Here is a 24,112-nt window from a genome sequence, read left to right as displayed (position 1 = left end):
ACGGTAGGATACCATTTTTCTCCTTCCTCAGCCATGGTAGGATACCATTTTTCTCCCTTCTCAGTAAAGTAAGATAGTTCCCCTCCCCCCTCAGCCATGGTAGGGTACCATTTTCTGCCTTCTAAGCATGGTAAGATATTCTCCTCCCTCAGCTATGGTAGGTTACGATTTTTTCCCTCCCTACCATTTTTTCTCTGCTAAAACCGACACACATCACAGATTCGGCAAACTTAAAAGAAAAAAAAATCAAAGAACATATTTTACAAGATTTTATTAATGTGAGAGAAAAAATGCTTTCGTTGATTACTTTACAAAAACAATTGCAATACACTTGATGAACCTCACATTTTATTATGAGATCCCCTTTCAACTTCTACCTGAAACCGAAATCTGTGATATGTGAAATCAGTTTATTCTGGTGCCTGTGTGATTTGTCTAACAATGGCAGTCGACAAATTTATGCTGATCATTTAACCATCTGGTGCTTCAAAGTTAATATCCACAAAAGATGTTCTTAAGGTTCCAAAACGCAGACAAGACTGGTTGTTGTCATACTCAAACAAGTCTGGGTTTAAATCCGCTGTCTGCAAGACATTACAAAGAAACGAAGACACACTCGACAAAAATTCTGCATTATGGAATAAATTAATAGAGTAGAATATTTTAAAAATGACATGTTTTAGATATTTATCCTCAGTCCCTCGCCATAGAGGAAAGTACATAATTGCAATTATGCTATGTTCATTTTTCATTATTCAAAAGCGTATACCAGAAGCCTTTGCAAGCATACCTTTAAATGAATAAGGTTTCCACATGGCGTTCATATCATATTGATCATAAAAAGTTGTGACATATCTTTTCACGGAGGGTTAAATGATCTTACAAGGCCAGAGCAGAGTAAACAGACGTAGTCTTCAAGTCTACATCAGACCAGTGATCAGTCAATACAACGCCAACTGCATCTTTGAGTGATCGATCAAAGGGTCTCGACTTTAAAGTTCAAGTCAGTCGTATATTCATCCGGTTCCAGAATAGTACAGATATTACATTAGTAACCTGTCTCCTATTTTCAGGTGCATTTTTGTGTCACCGGTGCAAAAATCTAATCTTATTCTCGGGACCTTACATATAAACGTGGAATTCAAACTACTTTCAGTTTAAGCTACCTTGCAGGGAGATTGCTTTTCTCTCGGATTGAACCAACGCCATAACCAATACTCGCTGCCAGTATCACAGTTCCATCAAAACAGTTCAGTCAGATACGTCTAACTTTACCCTGTGGTAAATTCAAGAATAATTGAAAACATCTCTCACAAGGCCTTCATCGGAAAGATGGGTTTTCATTGAATAACAAAGCCACTCACTGAACACAAATCTATCTACCTGTCTTATCTGGTCAACGTCTGGTTAGTAAGTTTCCTTGTTCTGCAACTTCATTTGTCACTTTTGATGGTGTTACTTCTTCGTCATCCTTGCTTCTTTCAACACTGTATCAACCATAAATCTTTAAAATTTAGTCTCTCAGTTTGGAAGAATATTTGTAATATACAACTTCGTTCTCCCTTCACATACCCGAGAGTTACGGTGTAGGATTCTTTATTCCCGGATTATTTTTTACTCAGTTGGAGATGACAGACTTCTATTTTGACCAGAATAAACAGGATTCATAGATGAATCAGTAATCCTGTTTACGGTTTTTTTATGGATTTTTTTCGAGTCCTATGACTGTGGTACGTGGGTCATCATTTTGGCATCCAGCAAATTTTTGTTTTGATAATTTCCTTACATTTACTGCGATATTTCAGTCATCATTGAGTGTTTTTATTGACAAAAACATCACACTTCTTACTAAGGCCTTATTTTAATATGAATTTCAGATGATTTGGAACAACCAGGAAGCATTATAGAGCTTCTTTTCATTAAATATCTTTTGCGTAGCCAGGGAAAGCTGTGGTTGTTCGTGCTTGGAGTGGGCTAATGTGCCCACCAAACCATTCAACTTACCACTGGAGAACTCTGGCTACCAAGTTTTGCTTCCAAGTTTCCTATTTGCAGTACAAAAACAATTAAATATTTCTTCGAACTCTCCCCTCTCTCTGTTGTCTTCTTCTTTCATTGCTACACATGACAAAAAAAAAAACTTCAACTCCAGTCCTACTAGTATTCACTAGTAATTCATTCAGTAAATACTTAACCATTCAGTTCCTCTGTGCTTTCTGTGTGAATTGTCACGAGGACAAATGTTTAACAGATAATCACCATGTCATTGAGTCCTGTGCTTGGCTACGTATCAAGAAACTTCGTTAGCTCTGAGGAAACGAAGTCTAGCATTGTCAGATAGAGTACCAAGAGTTATACGGGTGACAAGAAGTTCCTTATTTGGGTCTTCAGCCTCCCAGGCGAAGCTTGTGTTAATACACCAGCGGCTCGTAAAATATTTAAAAAAAAAAATAAAAACTCTTCGTCGCGCGTTTGTGTGTACTTAACTAACCTTTTAAGAGAAAATAGAAAACTACATCATAACAGAACCACAAAGCAATATTCTTTTCCTGGTTAGTTTCCACTCGGTCTAGGCTTTGGCCTGGGGGTGGCGGGGTGGGCTGAACTGTTAACCCTAGGATGCTTTGACATAAAGCTTTGAATACACATATATAATATATAAAATATGTATGCATATATATATATATATATATATATATATATATATATATATATATATATATATATATATATATATATATCTCGTAAATACTCCAGGTCCTTGTGCCCTCAGCGTAGTACTAGTACATCCATTCTGCAAGCGCCCATAACAGAACACGTGACAAAAATATATGTATTTGTAATATATATATATATATAATATAAATCTATGTTTATGGTGAATCATCATTTTTTTTTAGAAAAAAATAAGAAGAAAATAATAATCTAAGACTCTTATGAGGTCCGCTAGAACTTGTTCACACTTTGTTCACGATTCCGTTGGGTTCCTTGGGTTCGGTGTAGGTGGCCGCTAGTAGGTTGTCGTGGGGCGACTTGGCGTCGACTTCGGCGGGTTTGGAGAAGGCCAGGTTGTGGTGGTAAGCGCTGTTGTCCGTCGCCAGTTCCTCCGTGTCGTCGCAGCTCTTGGGAGGCAAGGCTTTGAAGCACTCGAACACGTCGAACCTGGAAAAAAAATCAGGTGATCACAAACTACATCTCTTTCATTCTTTTTCCCTTACCTCCTTTCATATTCTCTTCCCTCCATCTGACTTTCCACCCTCTTAACCAATTGTTTCAGCATTATTTTCAGCGTTGAATAACCTCATAGGTCCCAGCACGTGGACTTTGGCATAAATTTTATATTCCAGTCCAGTCCTTCCACAATCTACCTCGCTCTGGAGCCTACCTTGGGCTGATTTATACAAATGTCTTCGTATGTCTGGGCAATTTTTCATTTATTTTATGATGCAGTCTGGATTTAGTTGATTATTCAAAGTAATTTTTTTAATTATTTTGTTTTCGAAAGTCTGCATAGCTTTTGAAGTTATAATGTGGAAGTTATTTGATATCAAAACTCTGACCTTAGAATCATGACTGATCGAGTTCAGTGTATACCATTATGATAGCAAAACATACTAAAATATACCTTTTTATTTTAAAAAAATGCCTAGAATATTTTACTCTCTTATCTCGCAGGCTTGCAAAAGTTCCAACATTGAATTATCAATCACTTGACCAATGATGACAAACACATGCAATTTATAAGTTGCTAAATTGTGGTGTCGTAATTTCTTATAAAAAAAACCCAAGGGCATAAATGGAGGAGTCTGAAAAGTACCTAGGGAACTCGAGTTACCTGTCAGAGACGATCCCTTTAGTGAAGAGTATCTTTGGGACGACTGAGAAAATGATGAGGCTTGCTAAAGACACAAGCATTGACACTGTCCTGAAGGGGAAGTTCTGCTGGCCCTTTTCCACGTCAAAGAATGGGTAATGAATGACTGCAGGCACTCCAATGTAGGGTTCTCCTCCTGAAGAAAGGTATGGGAGTTGGTCATTTGGTTACTTGTAAATATGAGGATGATGTGAATAGGCTGCCAAGACTCTAAGATATTTCTCAGTTATGCTGTAAACTACGTATTCATAAATATCTTTTTTCATTATAGAAAAAAAAAGAATATTTTACAGTCCTGGCATGAACTACTCGAGACAAGACACTCATCTGAGGTATGCTCGCATCGAAACCAAAGTAGCACATGGAAGAAATTTCGTCTAGTTATTCTTCAATAGTACTGGGTCACAAAGTTCATTCGGGAGTAATTTTAGTCTCTTCAAATAATTTTGTAAACCAAATATTTGCATACATCTGACAATTGGCCAATATGTTTCAAATTATTGTTCTTTTCTTCTCAGTAAGCTTGTTTTGCTGTGCCCTTTTCAGAAAAGAAACAATTGACTTTCAAATTGTAACGAACAGCTCAATATTCATGCATTAATTGTTCTCACTTTTTGAATCTGTGGTGTTGAATTGAAATAAGCATCGGAATATGAACAGAAAGAAAGAGTTTGCAACGCTTGTTCTTCAAAGGAGCCAAATGCAAAATTCTGTGTCAAAAGCTTAGGAGAACTTTTGCACAACCATATTTACCTTATCCAAAGCCATCACACAAAAAAATAAGGCTTTTATGCAACAATTTCCAAGGTGAAGAAATGAGCACTAAAGGATCATTCTCCTTGTCTGCTGAAAGTTATATTTATGAAAAGGTTAATCATTGATAACTTCATGGGTACCTAGATACAGGCAGTCCCCGGGTTACAGCGAAGGTTCCATTCCAGCAGCATAACGTGAGTCGGAAAACACCGTAACTCGGAACCAGCTGTAATCCTAACTTCAAAACATCAGCCATAACGTGGAACCAATTTTATTATGAATATATTTCAAAAGCGCTTCAAGTACGGAACGCCTTAAGTCGGAGCCGCCATAACCCAGGTACTACCTGATAATAGACATACGAAATAGATATTTACCCAGAAGACGCACAATGAACCCGAGGCTGAACCCCATGAAGGAGCCGTAAGTATTCACATGTTCCCTGAAGTGTACAACCATCAGTAGTTGTGGGAACAGGATCACGAAGACCAGATCTCCGCACAGTTTGCTAAAGAAGAAGAGAAAAACAAGACAATTTTAAATAAAAGGAAGGAAAACCGAGCTGATGGATAATAGAAAAGCTGTAACTATAATTTACCATCTTAATTTTCTACGCAAAATGGTTTGCTGTTTTGAGATTTCTATCTGAATGACGGACAAGAACATTGGATTTTTCTTTTTTCATTTTTTGGGGAATAAAAAAAGTTAGAGGAACTGACATCTATTAAAAAAACAAATTGGGTGTTTAACGACCAATCTCGAGATGACAAGCAAAGGGCTGGATAGAAATGTAAGCGGGTGAACTTTTGTCTCTTATCGTTTTAATACCCAGATTTTGTGGAAGAAAGTACTGTACATAATAACCTTTTTTTGTGAAAATCCATGTTTAACAGTCTTTAGGTTCCTATTGGAGACAAGGGAAACATAGACTACAAAAACTAGTGAGAACAAAAGGTTAATAAGGGTGGTATATAAAGGTTTGGCGGCGGTATCCGTAATAGCTTTTGGAGTCTTGGGAGGTGAAATATGGCGTCCCTCTTTGGGCAAAGGATTCAGGACGCTGACACTTCTGCTAAGGATGGCGTGGCATATTTTTGAGTTACCAAGGGGAAAACGCAGTATGGATGGGGAATGTACCGGGGGAAAACGGGATAAAAATGAATCTGGGAGAAGAAGAAGAATTATAAAAAAATATATGAAAAGATACGGGGAAGTCTCAACAACCTTTCTTTCATGGAGGCTAGATAAAATCATGTGCGTGAACCGTAGGTTTTAACTAGCCAGTATTCAAGTCCACTGGTTACTCATTACTCATGTATGATTTAGCTCTATTTTTATGAACGATTTTCACGACAAACTCAGCCAAATGGGCTGTGTATTTAAAAGCAGATTTCTAAACTCTTAACTTGAAGAACACGATGAATAAATTCTCAGACAATCTTCTAAAAGTCTTCACTTGAATAGCACGAACGTCCACTGGTACTTAATACTTATGTATGATTTACAGTGTGCATTTTCCATGAAGAATCAGCCAAATGGACGGTGTATTTGAAAGCAGAATTCCTAAATCTAAAAAAAAAAAAAAAAGTTAATAAGAATATTAAATAAAATCTCAGACAGTTTACTAAAATATTCTGCACCTGAATGGCACGAAAAGCAACAAATGATGAAATGATACTTAAGGGTTAAAGTTAATCTTGTTCATAATCGATATGGGTTCTGTGTCGTTCATATATCTTGGTAAAATAAAGCCATTCTAAGCTTTTGAAATATACTCCATTTTCACGAGACGAAGGACAGAAAATTGCACCACGAATAACACGAAATTATATCGCTATTATTTTTCAGATTGATGAAAAAGATAATCATTCCCACGAATATTCTATGGGTTGTACCATAAAGTAAGATCATTTTGAGGCGAATTTTGTATGGGTTGTACCGTAAAGAAAGATCATCTTGAGGCGACTATTTTATAGGTTGTACGATAAAGCAAGATCATTTTGAGGCGGACATTAGATGCGAATATTCTTTGGGTTGTATTATAAAGCAAGATCCTTTTAGTGATGATCAAAAACATGATAAAGAAGCAGATGAAGAAATCAGACACATACTTATGAAAAATACCGATTCTTAAAAATATTATCCGTGAATATCTGAATATGTAGGTGATTAGGCTATCGCAATATTTTCTGAAAATATAAATGAATAGTTTATTCGATACTTTGCTGGGATTAGTATGCAAGATACTATCGAAAAACAGGTGCAGCTAAAACTGGGCCTCTGTTTACAATATACGAACTCTTGGATTTTAGGTTATGGAGTCCTGCCTTCGTGCATTTATTCATAAATTGGCCATCTATGCAAATGTTTCCTATATGTACGAAGTTACAGAGTAACATGAACGATCTTACTGTTAATATAACATTACGAAGGAGAGTAATAGTTCGCGATATAGAGCAAAATTATTCCTAGCGCCTCAGAGGCATGATCGGTATGGTCTTGGCTTGCCACCCTTATGACCGCGAGTTCGATTCTCGGGCATTCCATTGGGGTGTGAGAGATGTGCATTTCTGGTGATAGAAGTTCACTCTCGACGTGGTTCGGAAGTCACGTAAAGCCGTTGGTCCCGTTGCTGAATAACCACTGATTCCATGCTACGTAAAAACACCATACAAACAAACAAACAAACAATCCCTTTACGTTATAAGAGAGTCATATCGTCTGGAAATAGATGTGAATAAAGACCGACTTTGGGATCTGAACCGCCAATCATTGAGATGCCACGCAGGCCATCTCTATCCTCTCAGCGCTGAATGGCCTTCGGCTCCGGCTCGTGGCAAATGGCCACAAATTTTATAAATTCAATTCTATCCTCTCAACCACAGAGGGGCATGATGGGAAGGAAGGAAGCCATGCTTGGCAGTCAGATATTTGGAAACTTGGCCCGTACCACTCACTAAGGTATCACCCCACCCTGCCCACGCCAGCAGTGAGTAGAAGAATTTAATCCTCCTCCTATGTGATCCTCATGTTGAGTGTATCGTTTTGGCAAGTGTAAAAAGAGGAATTTAATCCTCCTCTTATATGAAGCGTGAAACCTCACTTAAGGTTGTAATGGTACCTGCTATAATTCCAGGCATGAGCAGCTGCATATCTGGTTATTTTCTTATGTAATCCGATTATAGACAAAAGTAAATAAAGTAAATGCTTGAATATGTTTTTGTGTTGAACATGTAAACATATAGAGTGAAAATGAAACAAAAATTTTCCTAAGCAATGACTGACGCCCGTTAGTTGACATTTTCTCATTATGACTCGTAAGCGCAAATGCGACGCTTTTGTTGCAAGTAGAATTGGCTTCAAATGAGTTTTAAGAGTTTCTCTTATAAAAGTAAGACAATAATAACAGAAGAATTATAATGTTAGAGACTTAAAGATTCGTTATCACATTCAAAGCAGGAAAACTACTACTGAATATTATCGTTCAGGGACTCCGCGTTTTTTTTTATTATTATTTATTATAATTTGAGGTAAATTAAAATGGGGACATCCAGTCTCTCGAGGTTATGCGGGAGCAGAGATAATTCCTACGGGATTTAAAAGGGGAAGATGAATGTTGTGGATCAACAGGGGGTGAAGTAATGTTTATAAGGATCGGATAATTGTTGATTGCATTGCTATATTGCACATGCAAGAGCTTATTCAAAGTAATGCATATTTTCGAAATACTGTATTTGATGAGATGTTTACATTATGTCGTTGAAATGAACTCGGTCACCAAGCGCACACAATTACCCACACGTGGGTGCACGCTCCTGCTCACACACATTCTGTATAAATACATCTTATGAAATAAGTCCATAAAAACACCAAAATATAGAAAGTAAGAGAGAGACAGAAGTCTCTGAAATATAGTACTTACTTTCTATATTTTGTTGTTTTTATGGGCTCCTTTTATTAGATGGAATTCTGTTGTAACATGTATGTATATGTCGTTTATAATATAATATATATATATATATATAGATATATAAACATATACATACATGTTACAACAGAATTCCATCTAATAAAAGGAGCCCATAAAAACACACACACATATATATATATATATATATATATATATATATATATATATATATATATGTGTGTGTGTGTGTGTGTGTGTGTGTTAATGTAGTAGTTCGTAATCATCTGCAAACGTATGATCAAGCAAACCACGCTTATTTATATACATATAGAAAGGTATCAAAAGTCATGGCACATCCCAAAATACATATCTAATTGCATTCACACATAAAGTACAATTCACCTGGCACTCATATGCCTAAGACAGTGCCAACTCGAAGCCAGTGTCATATATCCAGATTAAAAAAAAAAAACAAGATAAAAATGTTGATGATCAGGAATAAGACAAACAGACAAAGAGAAGAAGACTAGATGAATAATGATTTTATTGAATGGATGAATATTCATATATATGAATGGAATGCGTGATTTTTTGGATGAATGAATAGTTTTATGAACTTTGAATTTGTTTTGAAGCATTATATTCTTAGCTATTGCAATTAAGAGAATTATATTCTTGTGATATGAAATATATACGTATGTAGGTATATATAATACATGCGCACATGTACACATAGTATGTCTGTGTGTGTGTGTTTTGTTGACAAGCATCATCGTTATTATATGTGGACTAAAATACAGCCATGAGACCCCCCCCCAAAAAAAAAACTTTAGATATTATATGAAATAAAAAATGAGACCATGATGTGATGAATAACCATCATACATGAAAACATTCTGCATAATCATACATTAGAAGAAAATGGAGGAATGGGGGCACACATACACAACACACATACACACATACACACAGGGCCGGATCATAAATTCTCCCTTCGTGCCCATGGACGTCACCCATTTTGGCTCACTCGAGTTACCCCGCCGGTTGCTTGCTTGGCAGAGATGCCCACGCGTGTTGGCAAGGGCACCCGCCCCCCCTCATTCCCGAGGGTCCACCCTATGCCCTCGCTAATCTTGGGCAGAAGCCGGAGTTGACTGAAACATGACAGAAATACAACAGCGAAACAACTCTATGTAAGTTATATATCTTTATTTTTCAAGTCTCTGAAGATGATAAATCTGATCTTTCATGGGTTGAGATTAACTGACGTTGTTTACAGTCTGTGCGTCTTGTTTTTTTTTTTTTTTTTTTTTTTAATTCACAGCAGACGCCACCTTTCTTGTGTAAACAAGCTAATTTTAAAAAAGTAGATCCTTACTTTATGTTTTGAAAGTCAGCACGAAAACTTTGAGAGTCTTTGTCAAGCGAGTTCGAAATGGAAAAAAGCTTTTAGATTGAAGAGTTTTCCTTTTGGTTCAAAAGTCAGTATTCATACATTTCCGGACACAAGAATTCATAACTTGACTGCTTCCAAAATAAGGCTCGAAGGAAGGAAGAAGTTCAGGCAGTTTTTATTATGAATCGTGTACGAAGGCTAAGGATCACTACTGCAAAACAAAAACAAAAAATTTCGAGGTGTCACAGGAGATAAGAGGTAATACCGATGCTTCCTTTGAAAAGGTTAATACTTTCTGAATAGCAAGAGAATTGAAGCCTTTGTAACATCTCTCTAAGCTGAGATTTATAAACCAATATCAAGGAATTATACATAGATAGAAATAGAAATAATGTGAAATGGTCGTCACAAAACAAGGCAACTAAATGAGATACACCCACTGTAATAAGTGAAGTCTAAGACACGGGGAATATTTCGCAAAAATACAATACACTAAGAAATTTTATGCAGAAATAGCTTGATGACTTGTGCGAAAGGCACCAGAATAAAAAAAAAAAAAAAAAAAAAAGGTGGCGTCTAGTTTCTTAAGATAAGATGAAGAATAAAATCTAGAGAAACACTAGACTGTGCACAAGAACTTAAGTGACATTACTGATTACAGGTTACTAATGGTAGGACTATCGGCAATTTTTAATTATATTTACCATCCTCGTTCATCTTAGAGCCAAGGGTCTCTAGGAGACCAACAGAAACTACGACAGAATTTATGAAAGTGGTTATGAAAGATTTTGGCGTATTACACGAAAAATAGGTACATATTGCAATTACGCTGTTGCTTGTATGAGAGCAATGATGGGATTTGGAACCACAGCTTAACCCATTGATTGCACAGGAAGTAAATCATTTTTTTACAGCTCAGAATTCATTTGCATTTTCCGTAGAAATTTGGTGGCTAACTCATACTTCCCCAAGAGTAGAATACGAACCTGAAGCCTTCTCCCTCTTATAGTATCCCTCAGTGACTTGATCACAGCTCTTATGTAGCAAAAAAAAAAAAAAAAAGTAATTTTCATTTGATGATCCTTCATTAGCTACGGAACACGTCCTCAGCGAATATGATTTTTTCTATATACGAATTCATCTGCCAAGTTACTTATTCTTATTTTAAGCGTGAGTTAGTGTCTGGATTATGAACTGAGGGGTTTTACAAGAAAAAAAGTGTGGGACAGAGAAAGTGGTTATGACTCAGACGCATCCATTGCAAGACAACATTTCCCAGCTGAAATGAACCTTCTGGAATGAATAATAATTCATCATTGATTACGGTAATTTACGGTAATGAGTCAGCAACAAGTAAGCTGATCATTGAAGAGACATAAAACCCTTTTTTTAAATGCAGCTGATTTTTTAAATAAAGTTCAAAAAAACGAAGGGGGTGAACTTCGTACTAGTTGCCCACGCTAAGTTGACCACTCTCTGCCTGAGTGATTATTATTGGATTAAGTCAACATCAAAAGAAAAACATAACTTACAACAATCAAGGATGTAAGGTTCTGTTGGACAGAGAAAAGCAGTAAAGATATATGTGGCAGTGGAGGTAAATAGATCATTATATTTGCGTTGTTCCTTTTTTGGCAAAGGGTCAAAACAATTCTCTGAGCATATCCAAACACCATGATATTTTTGGGGGGTCAATAAGAATCCTTACAGAGGGGAAAAACAACACAGTTGATAAATGTGGACATTTTCAGTGAATGTGCTCCAAACTCATCATAGTTTTTTTTTTTTTTTTTTTTGCTTAACTGCTCATCGATATTTTACCTCATTATCTATTAGACTAAAAGCTAATTAATTTTGACCTATCACGTGAGTAGTTAATTCTGTGACATAATTATGAGATGCAGCTATTTATGTGTACATTTTACAACATAAATTTTAATCAACTATTTCATAGTTTAAGTTTTATTTATGCAAAGCAATGATAATTTGTATTGAATGGGATTTTTTAAAGCAACATTGAAAATTAGTGATTGAGAATTAATAATTTTACCTAATATATTCAGTCCGTTGAAAATTAACTGGAGCAGACCCACTGCGGAAAAAATCATTACTAACACCCACCACATCCCTTCCAGTGCTTCGTGGTCCAAGAATCCTTTGGGGATATGGTTTTATCCAAAAGTCAAATGGATAATCTTCCGTCTAATCGTCATGAATCAGAATCAGTTACCATAAAGCAATGGGAGAGATGATTGCTAATTGCTGACTAACAAGGAGCAAATAATACTTTACAAAATAATGATTTGTTCTTAAAAAAAAAGAGAGTGAGAAAAAGACAGAAAGATTCTACAATGCTAACTCTTTATAGATGGAAGACACCAAATTCTTAGTTTTAAAAAAAGGGGGCTTTGTAAAATTCTCAGGATAAATTTACGAAAGAGATATTGTCTTCGCTATGAAGAGTCAACTAAGCTGTCAAAAAAAAAAAAATAGTAACTGCCTTCCACATTCCTTTGAAGCTGAGGAAGTCTGTTGATTAAGTCCCCTAGTCCCCACCCCCTTCTTTACAGCCAATTTAGAATACTAAAACAACCAAATGGATAAGAAATTATTTCCTTTTCCTCTTGGGAAGATTTTTTTGAATTCAGTCAAAGTTTGACTTGGTTATCAAGTTGGTGTTACTGGAACCTCTGTTTATAATTAGGATTATCTGTGGCTCCAGAACAGAAGACCTGAATCATCACAGGTCCTCAGGACTTCATCTGTGTGAGAGGCAGTTGCAGATAATCTTTTTACCTAAGGACTTACTATAAACTACCACTTACACATCCACACTGTACTGGGCATGACAAGGCTGAAATAACGGAGATTGTCAGTAAGGTCTTCATACAAATAGTAAATTTAAATCTTTATGCTAAATTCATGACATTTTAAGAATGACTGAATTGAACAGCAGTTTTTGTTTGTTTCGTTACATCTTGATCTCAATGTTGTAAAAAGATAAATTTTTTTTCTTTCTTTCTTGGATGATTTTCACTAACAGCCTTAAAATACAAAAGAGGCAAATATTAGCCTGGCAAGTTAGTGCTAGGAACAATATCACTCAAAAAAATATAAAAACAAAAATAGAAATTTTAGGAGGCCCTCAAACGATCAGTGTTTAAAATAAGATTCTCACCATAATGGGATCAGGCTCCCGCTTTCTTCTATAAGCTAATTAATCAACGAGATGAATAAATAAATTAATCGACAGATCTTCACAAGAATTGAAAATGTCAAGACCAGTTTTAAGTAAGTCTGGTTATGGTATTATCTTTTCAGGCTGAATTCATGAACTATGACAGACCTAGGTCAATTGATAACAAAACCTCATGTGACTGACCCCTTACCAAATCCAGCTAGACACAGACTTCGAAAGGTATCCTTAACTAAGTTACAAATCTAGTTATCAACTTAATCAAGGATTCGAAAAATAAACACCGACCATTTGAGGGTCCCTTCAAAAATGATGCAGCGAGGTTCCTACGAAGGATGTGACCAAACGCTGCTGAAGGAGAGAGTTAAAAGTCAGAAGCATTGAGAAGACATAAACGTGCGGTAAAATGGTGCCTACTATGAGACAAACTTATTGGATGCTAATATTAGAATGTTAGGTAATGTTTTGCTGCACATTCACGAGAAAAGCATTTCTTCAGCAGAGGCGAAGCCGTCTTGCCACAAAACAGAAGGGTACTATTTAGGCACTTAACAAAGGGTGCTAATAACTGCCATTTTCAGGTGTCAGTATAATATCACTTTTAATGGAATGTTGACTGAATGGCTGAGAAAATTGGAAGAACTGATTTTGTCCTTGTCGATGACTGTAATCCAGATGGCATGATGGATAGCATCGTCTAAATTATTATGGAGAGTTTAAGATCCTCTTTTGAGTATTATTAATTTTAAAACACTCAAATTAATGCAGTAAATGTTATTAGATTGTATATTAAATTCCAATATAACTGAGCATCATCATAATTTGGTGAGAACCCAAATTTGCATCAAGACTCCATCGATGGTAAATATATTTCAAGAGTACTTTATTCAAATATTGGAGCGAGATTTAGGAATTAATTTAATCCACGTTTTCAGTTTTGTATTGAATATATGAAATATATATATTTTAGTTCCCGTTACTGAAAGAGATCGGTCATGAGTAGCGCCTTTGAAATGCACACGATCATGAAGACTCTCGTGTAAAATGAAATCAGTAAATCAATTGATGCTCTCTCCATGAATGATATATTCCGCCACTTGATAATGTGCAGATAAACTATACTCTGTTTTTTTTTCATCTGTCCATCCGCCTGTGGTGTTTTTGTATGGTAACACTGCGTCCCGGGCTTTAGATAGTTACGCTATTTGTAAGTTTTAGGTAAATAAAAGGATATCTGGGTGTACATTTGCAACTGAAAAGTGTTTTAATAATTTACTGTATGCGAATTACACCGTTAATATTCGAAATAGGATATTATTATAATCGTTGAATGTAAGCTGAATGTAACTATCTAAAGCTCGGGACGCAGTGTTACCATACAAAAACACCACAGGCGGATGGACAGATGAAAAAAAAAACAGAGTATAGATGATACTTTTTTTTGGTAGCCGTTAGAGTCAGGGAGGGATAGAGGGTTTTTTGTTCTGACACAAATCAAGGAAAAACTATAAAAGAGAGATTGAGGGTTAGCAAAGCAAAGCACAGGGAAGCAACCCAAAGATGAGAGAGAGAGAGGCTTTGACGTCTTGTAGTTGTGGTAAACTAAGTTTCCTAGTCTACGGAGAGACAATGCGTGAAGGAGCTTTCTTTTTTTTTCTTTTTTTCTTCTGCCAGTGTGTCTGTAACACGTGACCCGCAGCAAGCACAAGAACGTAAAGTCCGGGGAAAACTTACAAGAGGTAGTAAATGCTGTTGATCAGAATGCCAATGGTCGAAGCAATGATGGCGACGACTATGATGGCTGCTCTCATGACCCAGATGACTTCGCGGTCACTCGCCTGTTGGGAATAACGTTTGATTTAGTCGATCCTCTGAGAGCTCCGCGTTTGATACTTCTGAATTCATTTACTTATTTATATAAGTGTGGATTTTTACTATGCAACAGTTTAATCACGACGTTGTTAAATTCCTAGCAATACTTCTGACAGGACGAATTAAAATGTCAAACGTTGGATGGGGTCAGTGTCATAATACATCAGTATTTTTTCATGATGCATTTTTTTTATATCTTTGGATTATGCGTGTGCAAGGAAACGTTTATTAAGCAGTTAATGAAGAGAGCTTTTCTTTTAATGATAATTCATAGCCTTTCAAACATACCTGTGGTCTAAAGACAGTCTTGTAGATGCTCTCTGAATATCTTAGCATTATTTGCTAGCACAAAACTTTCTTAAACAGTTAATTAATTAAAGAAGTTGTACTGTCATTGACAATTTAGAGGCTTCTAGACACACCTGTGATCTGAAGACAGTCTTGTAGATGCTTCCTGAATATCTGAGCATTATATGCTAGCACAAAACTTTCCTAAACAGTTAAATAAAGAAGTTGTGCTGCCATTGACAATTTAATGCTTCTAAACACACCTGCGGTCTGAAGACATTCTTGTAGATGTTCCCTGAATATCTTAGCATTATTTGCTAGCACAAAACTTTTCTAAGCACTTAATTAAAGCTGTGCTTTCATTGACAATTTAGATGCTTCTAAACACACCTGCAGTTTGTAGACATTCTTGTAGATGTTCCCTGAATATCTTTGCATTATTTGCTAGCACAAAACTTTCCTAAACAGTTAATTAAAGAGGTTGTGCTGCCATTGACAATTTAGAGGCTTCTCAACACACCTGCGGTCTGAAGACATTCTTGTAGATGTTCCTGGCAAACATTGATGACGCTGAAAGAACAGAGGAATCTGCCGATGACATAACAGCTGCACTAACTGCACCAAGTCCAAGGAAAGTAACCCACTGTGTAAGAAGAGAAATTACTGTCAGTTAGTCAACACTCATTCAACTCTGGTAACTAGATCCTATTTGGGGTACTATTGAATTTTGTCACCGGAATCTTCGCAATTCTGCCAAGTGTCCTAGTTTTCGAAATTAACAGAACTTGAATTGGAACATTGTTACAGTATTCAAGGACCTCAAGCGGTTCCAATTGCTGAAGATATTAGATATGAAACAACTGTAATTACATGCTTTACTTACAACGGGCGTAAGGTATTGCATGACCAAAGGTAGAACAAGCTTCTTCTCATATCCTTCTGGGTGGTGGCCAAATCCAGTTGCAGTCCAGTCTGCAAGTACGAAGTCATCACATACATATTTTTGTTACTTTCAAGCAGTTCCTATCTTACTGATAGCCCACTAAGAATTATGCTATATTTGTATCGATTTAGGGGTGAATTATTGAAAGAGTAGCAGGTGGCTGTCAAAGAGTGGTGTTCTTATATGTTGTATGTCTGTGAAATAGGACTTTAGGATTAGTGTTGAGAAACGTTAGTGTTGTATGTTTCTGTGGCCAAGGAGTTTAAAAAACGAAAACCACTCTGGCGATGTGATCAACGTATCTTTAAAAGTAATGGATGTTTTTTAAAGAAAAGGAAAAATTATACCATTGTCATTCATTACTATATTATAATGGTAACATTCAAATTAAGCTGAGACAGGATCCCGAATAATTAAGGTTTTGGAAGTATCATATACAAAATGGTCTCTTAGAAATAGTCATGGTGTTATTGGATGTTTTGCCTCTCTACCTTTGGAACTTGTGTAGAGACAGGGACCTTAAAGGCTTTCTTCTCGCATGTTAGGAGCTACACACATTGCTTTACCATATCAAACTTTTAATTTTGGTCTTTAGAGGATCTTGTCTATTTGATAGCGTTAACTTTACATCATTCGAATACGTGATATTTTATCTGCTAACTTCAGTTTTAACTTTTTTTAAATTTTATTTCCCATTCATTACCCTTCATCACCTTTATCAAGTATTGGCATTTTAGAGAACATTATCTTGCAGTTTACATTCCACATAAAACAAACTTACGAGTAATGCATGTCATATAGTCTTACAATATATTTATCCCTGTAAAATTACTGTTATTTAAAGCGCAGGTACCAAGGAGACCTTTTGTATCGGGTTTAAATTCATGTCACAGTAAATGATATCACATTTTTATTTCTATGACAGAAAACCTACTTAGCATTTGTACCGCTGACAGATCATGTTTTAGCCTGTCTGGCAGTGTCGTAAGGCTAGTCCCTTGTTAACTAATAACCCCAGTGTCATCTGACGTTAAAAAGGTATATGATATACAGAAATAATTAAATCTGATTAAGTGTAAGAAAGCTTGTTGTCAAAAACTATCCTGTAGAGCCATCAGTTTGAGAGAACTTTCATAGCGTGTACTTGAGAAAAAGTTGCAAAAACAAATGCACATAATCATAAGAAAATTGTTGCACTGTTATGGTGTCATATGTGAAATGATAACAGAGGCAGGTGTCATTCTAGTAGTAGAGGCACCCAGATGGATAAACCATGGGCGAAATGCGTATAGAATACCATAGGCATTGCTGATAGAGTGAGGCTTGGTGACGAAGACATGCCTTAAATAAAAACCGGAGAAGGAAAAAAGTAAGTGATCGTGTGATACTGATAAATCATCATGTGAGTTTTGAAACGTAAATTCACGCAAGTTGTAGTGCTGAAGTGATGTTAGTGAAAAGAAACTCTATATGGTTCGAACTTATTTAGATGAGAGTGGTCTACACCGATGTCGAATTGTTTCGTATTGAAACCTCGGAATGTGCGAGATTTTGACGAGTTTGATTCGAGGATAGAAAACTGCACGCTTACCGGTGGCCTTAGCGATGGCTCCAATAATGCAGGCGGGTACAGCGCTCAAAATGCAGCCGAAAGATGCACTGTAAGACAATATCTGGGCATGGCGAGGTGACTTGGAGGAGAGGACGCGCTGGAAGTATACCTGTGGAGTGTAAAACCAGTGAGCACAGATGGTCCGTATTTGAAATAAACTGCAGATGGAGAATTCTTTGTGCTAGGAGGTATCTCATTTGACAGCTGTGGAGCCTGATGAAGGTATTACATGATGAACGCTGATGTTTTAACATGGGATAGAGCCATTAGACTAATGTGAATGACAAGGGCTTCCAGATATTTACTCGCAAGGACGTTTTCATTCTCAGCTACTCCACAGTGCGTGGGACATACTTGTGATAGGTTAATCCAGGGGAATTAACATACTAAGCATCAAATTACCGTCAGTGTTTCGAGCCCCTGCTTCTCTCAGCTCTCTGACATACCTGCCACGGGATGCCACCACAGATGAGCAGCAGCCAATAGTCAATCCAGAGGCCCCATTCAGGTGATGTGGACTCGATGCTCCCCAGCCAGTCTGTCTCATTGAGAGATAGGGAGCCCACTGCCTCGTGGGCGTAAGCGAAAGGCACAGTCAGCCACTGTTGGAAAGATTGAGAATAGACGATGAAAGGTTAATCACTATTGGAAAATTGAATTAAATGATAGAAATACTATTTTACGGACAGAAATATCCCCTGTTTTCCAGTTGTAAGACGGTCAGCCACTGTTTGAAAAATTGAGAATAGACGATGAAAGGCACAATCAATGTTTTAAAATTGAAGTAGACAATAGAAATACTATTTTACGGACATAAATAGCCCCTTTTTTTGCTTCCAGTTGTAAATGCTGATTTGATTCGGTTCATATGTGCTTCTGGATTTGGTCTCACGAAATAAAGTTGCAAGAGGGATTCCTTAACTGATAAAAAATTGCACCCGTCAAATTTTGTTTGTTTGCTACAGTAATAAGTAATACCTTTTTCCCCTTCTCTTTGTGTAGTCACTTTAAACTTACCAGACCCATAAAGATGCAGAAAAGCTGTATAACGTCTGTGAAAGCCACCGAATACAAGCCACCAAAAAGTGTGTAAGTGACAGCAATAGCAGCACTCACTAAGATAGAGATTTCATTACCGATGTCCAGGATGACAGCCAATGTTGAGCCTGTAATTAAAACATTTGTCACTTAAAAATGATTTTGTATTTTTTGTTTACATTTCATTTTTTAATCCTGTCGAATTACGGGGAATTAGAGATTTTGAAGTTGCGGTCGAATTACGGGGAATTAGAGATTTTGAAGTTGCGGTCGAATTACGGGGAATTAGAGATTTTGAAGTTGTGGTCGAATTACGGGGAATTAGAGATTTTGAAGTTGTGGTCGAATTATGGGGAATTAGAGATTTTGAAGTTGCGGTCGAATTATGGGGAATTAGAGATTTTGAAGTTGCGGTTGAATTTTGGGGAATTAGAGATTTTGAAGTTGCGGTCGAATTACGGGGAATTAGAGATTTGAAGTTGTGGTCGAATTATGGGGAATTAGAGATTTTGAAGTTGCGGTGGAATTACGGGGAATTAGAGATTTTGAAGTTGCGGTCGAATTATGGGGAATTAGAGTTTTTGAAGTTGCGGTCAAATTTTAGGGAATTAGAGATTTTGAAGTTGCGGTCGAATTTTGGGGAATTAGAGATTTTGAAGTTGCGGTCGAATTTTGGGGAATTAGAGATTTTGAAGTTGCGGTCGGAATTTTGGGTTTTGGGGAATTAGAGATTTTGAAGTTGCGGTCGAATTACGGGGAATTAGAGATTTTAAAGTTGTTGTCGAATTATGGGGAATTAGAGATTTTGAAGTTGTGGTCGAATTATGGGGAATTAGATTTTGAAGTTGCGGACGAATTATGGGGAATTAGAGATTTTAAAGTTGTGGTGAATTATGGGGAATTAGGAGATTTGAAGTTGCGGTCGAATTATGGGGAATTAGAGATTTTAAAGCTGTGGTCGAATTATGGGGAATTAGAGATTTTAAAAGCTGTGGTCGAATTATGGGAATTAGAGATTTTAAAGTTGTGGACGAATTATGGGAATTAGAGATTTTAAAGTTGTTGTCGAATTATGGGGAATTAGAGATTTTGAAGTTGTGGTCGAATTATGGGGAATTAGATTTTGAAGTTGCGGACGAATTATGGGGAATTAGAGATTTTAAAGTTGTGGTCGAATTATGGGGAATTAGAGATTTTGATGTTGCGGTCGAATTACGGGGAATTAGAGATTTTAAAGTTGTGGTCGAATTATGGGGAATTAGAGATTTTGAAGTTGTTGGTGGGCGAATTTATGGGGAATTAGATTTTGAAGTTGCGGACGAACAATTATGGGGAATTAGAGATTTTGAAGTTGTGGTCGAATTATGGGGAGTTAGAGATTTTGAAGTTGCGGACGAATTATGGGGAATTAGAGATTTGAAGTTGCGGAACGAATTATGGGAATTAGAGATTTTGAAGTTGTGGTCGAATTAAATGGGGAATTAGAGATTTGAAGTTGCGGACGAATTATGGGGAATTAGAGATTTTGAAGGTTGCGACGAATATGGGGAATTAGAGATTTTGAAGTTGTGGTTCGAATTATGGGGCAATTAGAGATTTTGAAGTTGCGGACGAATTATGGGGAATTAGATATTTTGAAGTTGCGGTCGAATTACGGGGAATTAGAGATTTTGAAGTTGTTGTCGAATTATGGGGAATTAGAGATTTTAAAGTTGTGGTCGACTTATGGGGAATTAGAGATTTTGATGTTGCGGACGAATTATGGGGAATTAGAGATTTTGAAGTTGCGGGACAGAATTATGGGGAATTAGAGATTTTGAAGTTGTGGTCGAATTATGGGGAATTAGAGATTTTGAAGTTGCGGTCGAATTATGGGGAATTAGAGATTTTGAAGTTGCGGTCGAATTACGGGGAATTAGAGATTTTGAAGTTGTGGTCGAATTATGGGGAATTAGAGATTTTGAAGTTGCGGACGAATTATGTGGGGAATTAGAGATTTGAAGTTGCGGACGAATTATGGGGAATTAGAGGATTTTGAAGTTGTGGTCGAATTATGGGGAATTAGAGATTTTGAAGTTGCGGACGAATTATGGGGAATTAGAGATTTTGAAGTTGCGGTCGAATTACGGGGAATTAGAGATTTTGAAGTTGTGGTCGAATTATGGGGAATTAGGAGATTTTGAGTTGTGGTTCGAATTGTGGGTTCGATAGGGGAATTAGAGATTTTGAAGTTGCGACGTTAATATGGGGAATTAGAGATTTTGAAGTGCGACTGAATTACGGGGAATTAGAGATTTTGAAGTTGTGGTCGAATTATGGGGAATTAGAGATTTTGAAGTTGCGGGTAATGGTTGACTGAGGTTAGTGAGAAACGAGAAAAATGAATGACATAGAGATGGAAAATATTGGTGTTCATTACTTCTTTGAAGCTTGTTCTATCTTTTTTTTAGCATTAGCAGTTAGCCACAGTGCCTTATGATCTATTAAGCATTCTAACCTGGCAGCTTAAAAAACTAAATAAAGAGTTACATTCTCTTCAGATTTAGATGATAAAGATGCCAAGAACGCAATTCGTCTTCAAGTAATGTGGCCAAGCATTCTGAATGTTGGGAGTTTTTCACGTGAAATTGTCAAATGCACAAACGGTACAACATATTTTTAATATGTAACAAAAGAATATTTTAATCCAAGCCCAAAATTATAAAAGCTTCGTTGAAATGAAAACCCAGCAAAAGTTATACCTTTGCAAGCCAGAAGAAAGACCACGTTTACCGGCCAGAAGAAAGACCAGTTTATGCGCCAGAAGAAAGACCAGTTTACGCGCCAGAAGAAAGACCAGTTTACGCACCAGAAGAAAGACCAGTTTACCCGGAGCCGCTGCCGAAAATAAAATGGTGTTCATCTAAGAGACATCGGTCGAGCACAAAGCAGAAATTCCAGATCTCACGTGACTTCGACAGGCAAAGCAATAAACGGCGAGGAAGAGGAAGAGTGCTCGTGGAATGTGTTTAATCGTTGGCCAAGGAGGAAGATTGACAAAAGAAATGCAGTAAACAACTGGCTCGAAGGAGGCATAGGTCACATTGCGTTACTTTAAAGGATAGATGAAGATCATCAAAATAATAAAGGAAGGAATCTTAGGAACAAATTCTAGGGCTAAGTTCATTCCAGGTGTTAAGGCCGCCATCTAGCGTTCAGTTATACCTGCTCAGTTTTCAGGCAAAACTGAACCCACTAATGTTCAATTAAACTTACTCTGTTATATCTGTACAGTTGGCCTTTGCGGGCAAAACTGAACCTACTAATGCTCAGTTATAACTGTTCGGTTATGTCCGTACAGTCGGCCTGTGCGGGCAAAACTGAACACACTAACGTTCAGTTTTGCCTGCGAGGCCGACTGTGCAGATAAAACTGTACTCTAGTGGGTTCAGTTTTGCCTGCACAGGCCGACTGTGCAGGCATAACTGCGCAGGTATAACTGAGCGTTAGTGGCGGCCTTAAGTGACTAATAGCTAACTGGCTCGGTCTAGTTTGCTTACGGACTTGAAGACAAGGATCGTCGTGACGATGCCTCAATGCAAGCACCGTTCCTGCGCGACTAGCATTCCGCGGAGGCTGTGCAGTTTTGCGAGAAGCCCTTGGATTTGGACCCAAGCAAGAATTCCAAACAATCCTGAGTGCCAAGTTGTTGGTTCTGGTTCGTAGGAATAAGTACCAGTTTCTAAGAAGTGAATCTAGAAGTCGCCGGAGTCAAGCTTTAATTTTTTTTTTGTTTTTTTTTTTTTTTTTTTTTAACTTTGGAAGAAAATTTCGACTTAATTTTTACAGCTGATATTGCTTTGCAGTATGTTTTCTGCCGAGGAAATTAACGTGTTTGGTCATTTTATTTATATTTATGAACTGAATAACGCTCACAGATGGCGCTAGTATGACCTTTCAATATTTGTTTAACGGAAGGAGAAAATTTTGTGCAAAAACGTAAATTATTCGGGACTACAGAAAGAAATCCCACAGTGATACGATTTTTCTTGAGAAATATATTTAGACAAGTTTTAGACTATGGCTGGCAAAATCTCACCGTCTAAATACTATATATACTTGTGTAGACAGTTCATATAACCGTGGAATTTCCTTCTAAATATCTGAGTGTCACGGTGTTGCAATATTTTAGCTTAAGATATATTTAAACGATTGGCATTTATATAATTTTGAGACACAAAAGTAAACAAACAAATGCAAAGTACCCCAGGCACATTATTTTCACACATTAAAGAAAAACATAGTAATTCTTGAAAAACTTATTTTTTCTTTGCGTACGAGTTTGATGGCGTGCGCCACACTGTGCTGGAACCCGCCGCTGCCCGTCTTGTCTCCCATACCCACCCGATCCCCTGCCTACTCCGGACAAACAGGCTTGAAAGAGGAGGGTGGATGTGTCATGCCTCCCCTACTATCCCTATCCCCTACCGACCCCGCCCCCCCCCCTCCACCCGGGGTGGACAAGCAAGATAGGTCCACTCCGATTTTATTATTACAAATGATGCATGTAATCAGAAGCTTCGTGAATTAGTCTGATTTGTGTTTTGACATGCCAAAGGGGAAGTCAACATATTTTAATCTGAACTATGGGCAACTTGAAGACTAAGAATTGTCAGTTTCGATTTTTATATTATTTTAAGCTTCTTATGAAAAGAAAGTATCCTCTGCTAAAATAAATAAAAGAAAAATGAAATAATAAACGTAAAACCTCGCTAAAGAAGATTGACATACTAGAAAAAATGCCACTCTAAAAATATTGATAATATTAGAGTCCCCTCTTATACTATTCTAAGCGTATTATAAAGGGTAAAGGGATTGAAATAAAAAAGTAAATAATTAACATAGAACCTCGCCAAAGAAACTTAACAAACTAGGAAAAAAAACATGCAACGATTAGAATATAGTTAGTGGCGACTTGTGACCAAGGAATTGTCAGTCTCCTCTTCTACCTTTGTAAACTTCTTGTGAAGGGTAAAAGGATAGGAAAAAGGGTAAATAATAAACAAACAACCTCGCCAAAGAGAATTAACACACTAGAAAACATGCGACGATTGAATTAGCCTTAACTTCAAGAAAACAATAACGACTGTTCGTACACATGTTGTGGCCAAACCGCAATAAAAAGATACAAAAAAAGGACAAGAAACTTCATTAACAGTTACACATCTCCAAGGTGTTTTGTTGTTGT

The 24,112-nt window shown here is 37.0% G+C and overlaps 1 protein-coding gene across 4 annotated transcripts in view; it reads right to left on the bottom strand.

Annotated features, from left to right (window-relative positions):
* Nucleotides 1–254: 254 nt before the first annotated feature.
* The window catches only part of LOC135215212 (high-affinity choline transporter 1-like), a 58,356-nt gene continuing 34,498 nt past the window's right edge, over nucleotides 255–24,112 (bottom strand). For 2 of the 4 annotated variants that reach the window (XM_064249711.1, XM_064249712.1), the window contains 9 exons: nucleotides 18,865–19,013; nucleotides 18,294–18,449; nucleotides 17,827–17,956; nucleotides 16,176–16,264; nucleotides 15,813–15,935; nucleotides 14,867–14,970; nucleotides 5,008–5,138; nucleotides 3,836–4,010; nucleotides 255–3,162 (listed from right to left, as the gene is read on the bottom strand). In XM_064249711.1, the coding sequence (XP_064105781.1) occupies nucleotides 2,958–3,162; nucleotides 3,836–4,010; nucleotides 5,008–5,138; nucleotides 14,867–14,970; nucleotides 15,813–15,935; nucleotides 16,176–16,264; nucleotides 17,827–17,956; nucleotides 18,294–18,449; nucleotides 18,865–19,013 (1,262 nt within the window). In that variant the 3' untranslated portion in view covers nucleotides 255–2,957. Of the gene's footprint in view, nucleotides 3,163–3,835; nucleotides 4,011–5,006; nucleotides 5,139–12,744; nucleotides 12,791–14,866; nucleotides 14,971–15,812; nucleotides 15,936–16,175; nucleotides 16,265–17,826; nucleotides 17,957–18,293; nucleotides 18,450–18,864; nucleotides 19,014–24,112 lie in introns of those variants that run through there. The other 2 variants (XR_010314618.1, XM_064249713.1) reach the window with 2 other exon arrangements.

This window comes from Macrobrachium nipponense, chromosome 5 (genome assembly GCF_015104395.2).
Source record: "Macrobrachium nipponense isolate FS-2020 chromosome 5, ASM1510439v2, whole genome shotgun sequence".
NCBI lineage: Eukaryota > Metazoa > Arthropoda > Malacostraca > Decapoda > Palaemonidae > Macrobrachium > Macrobrachium nipponense.
The sequence above is the reverse complement of the archived record's forward strand: the minus strand, read 5'-3'. Positions and strand labels throughout refer to the sequence as shown.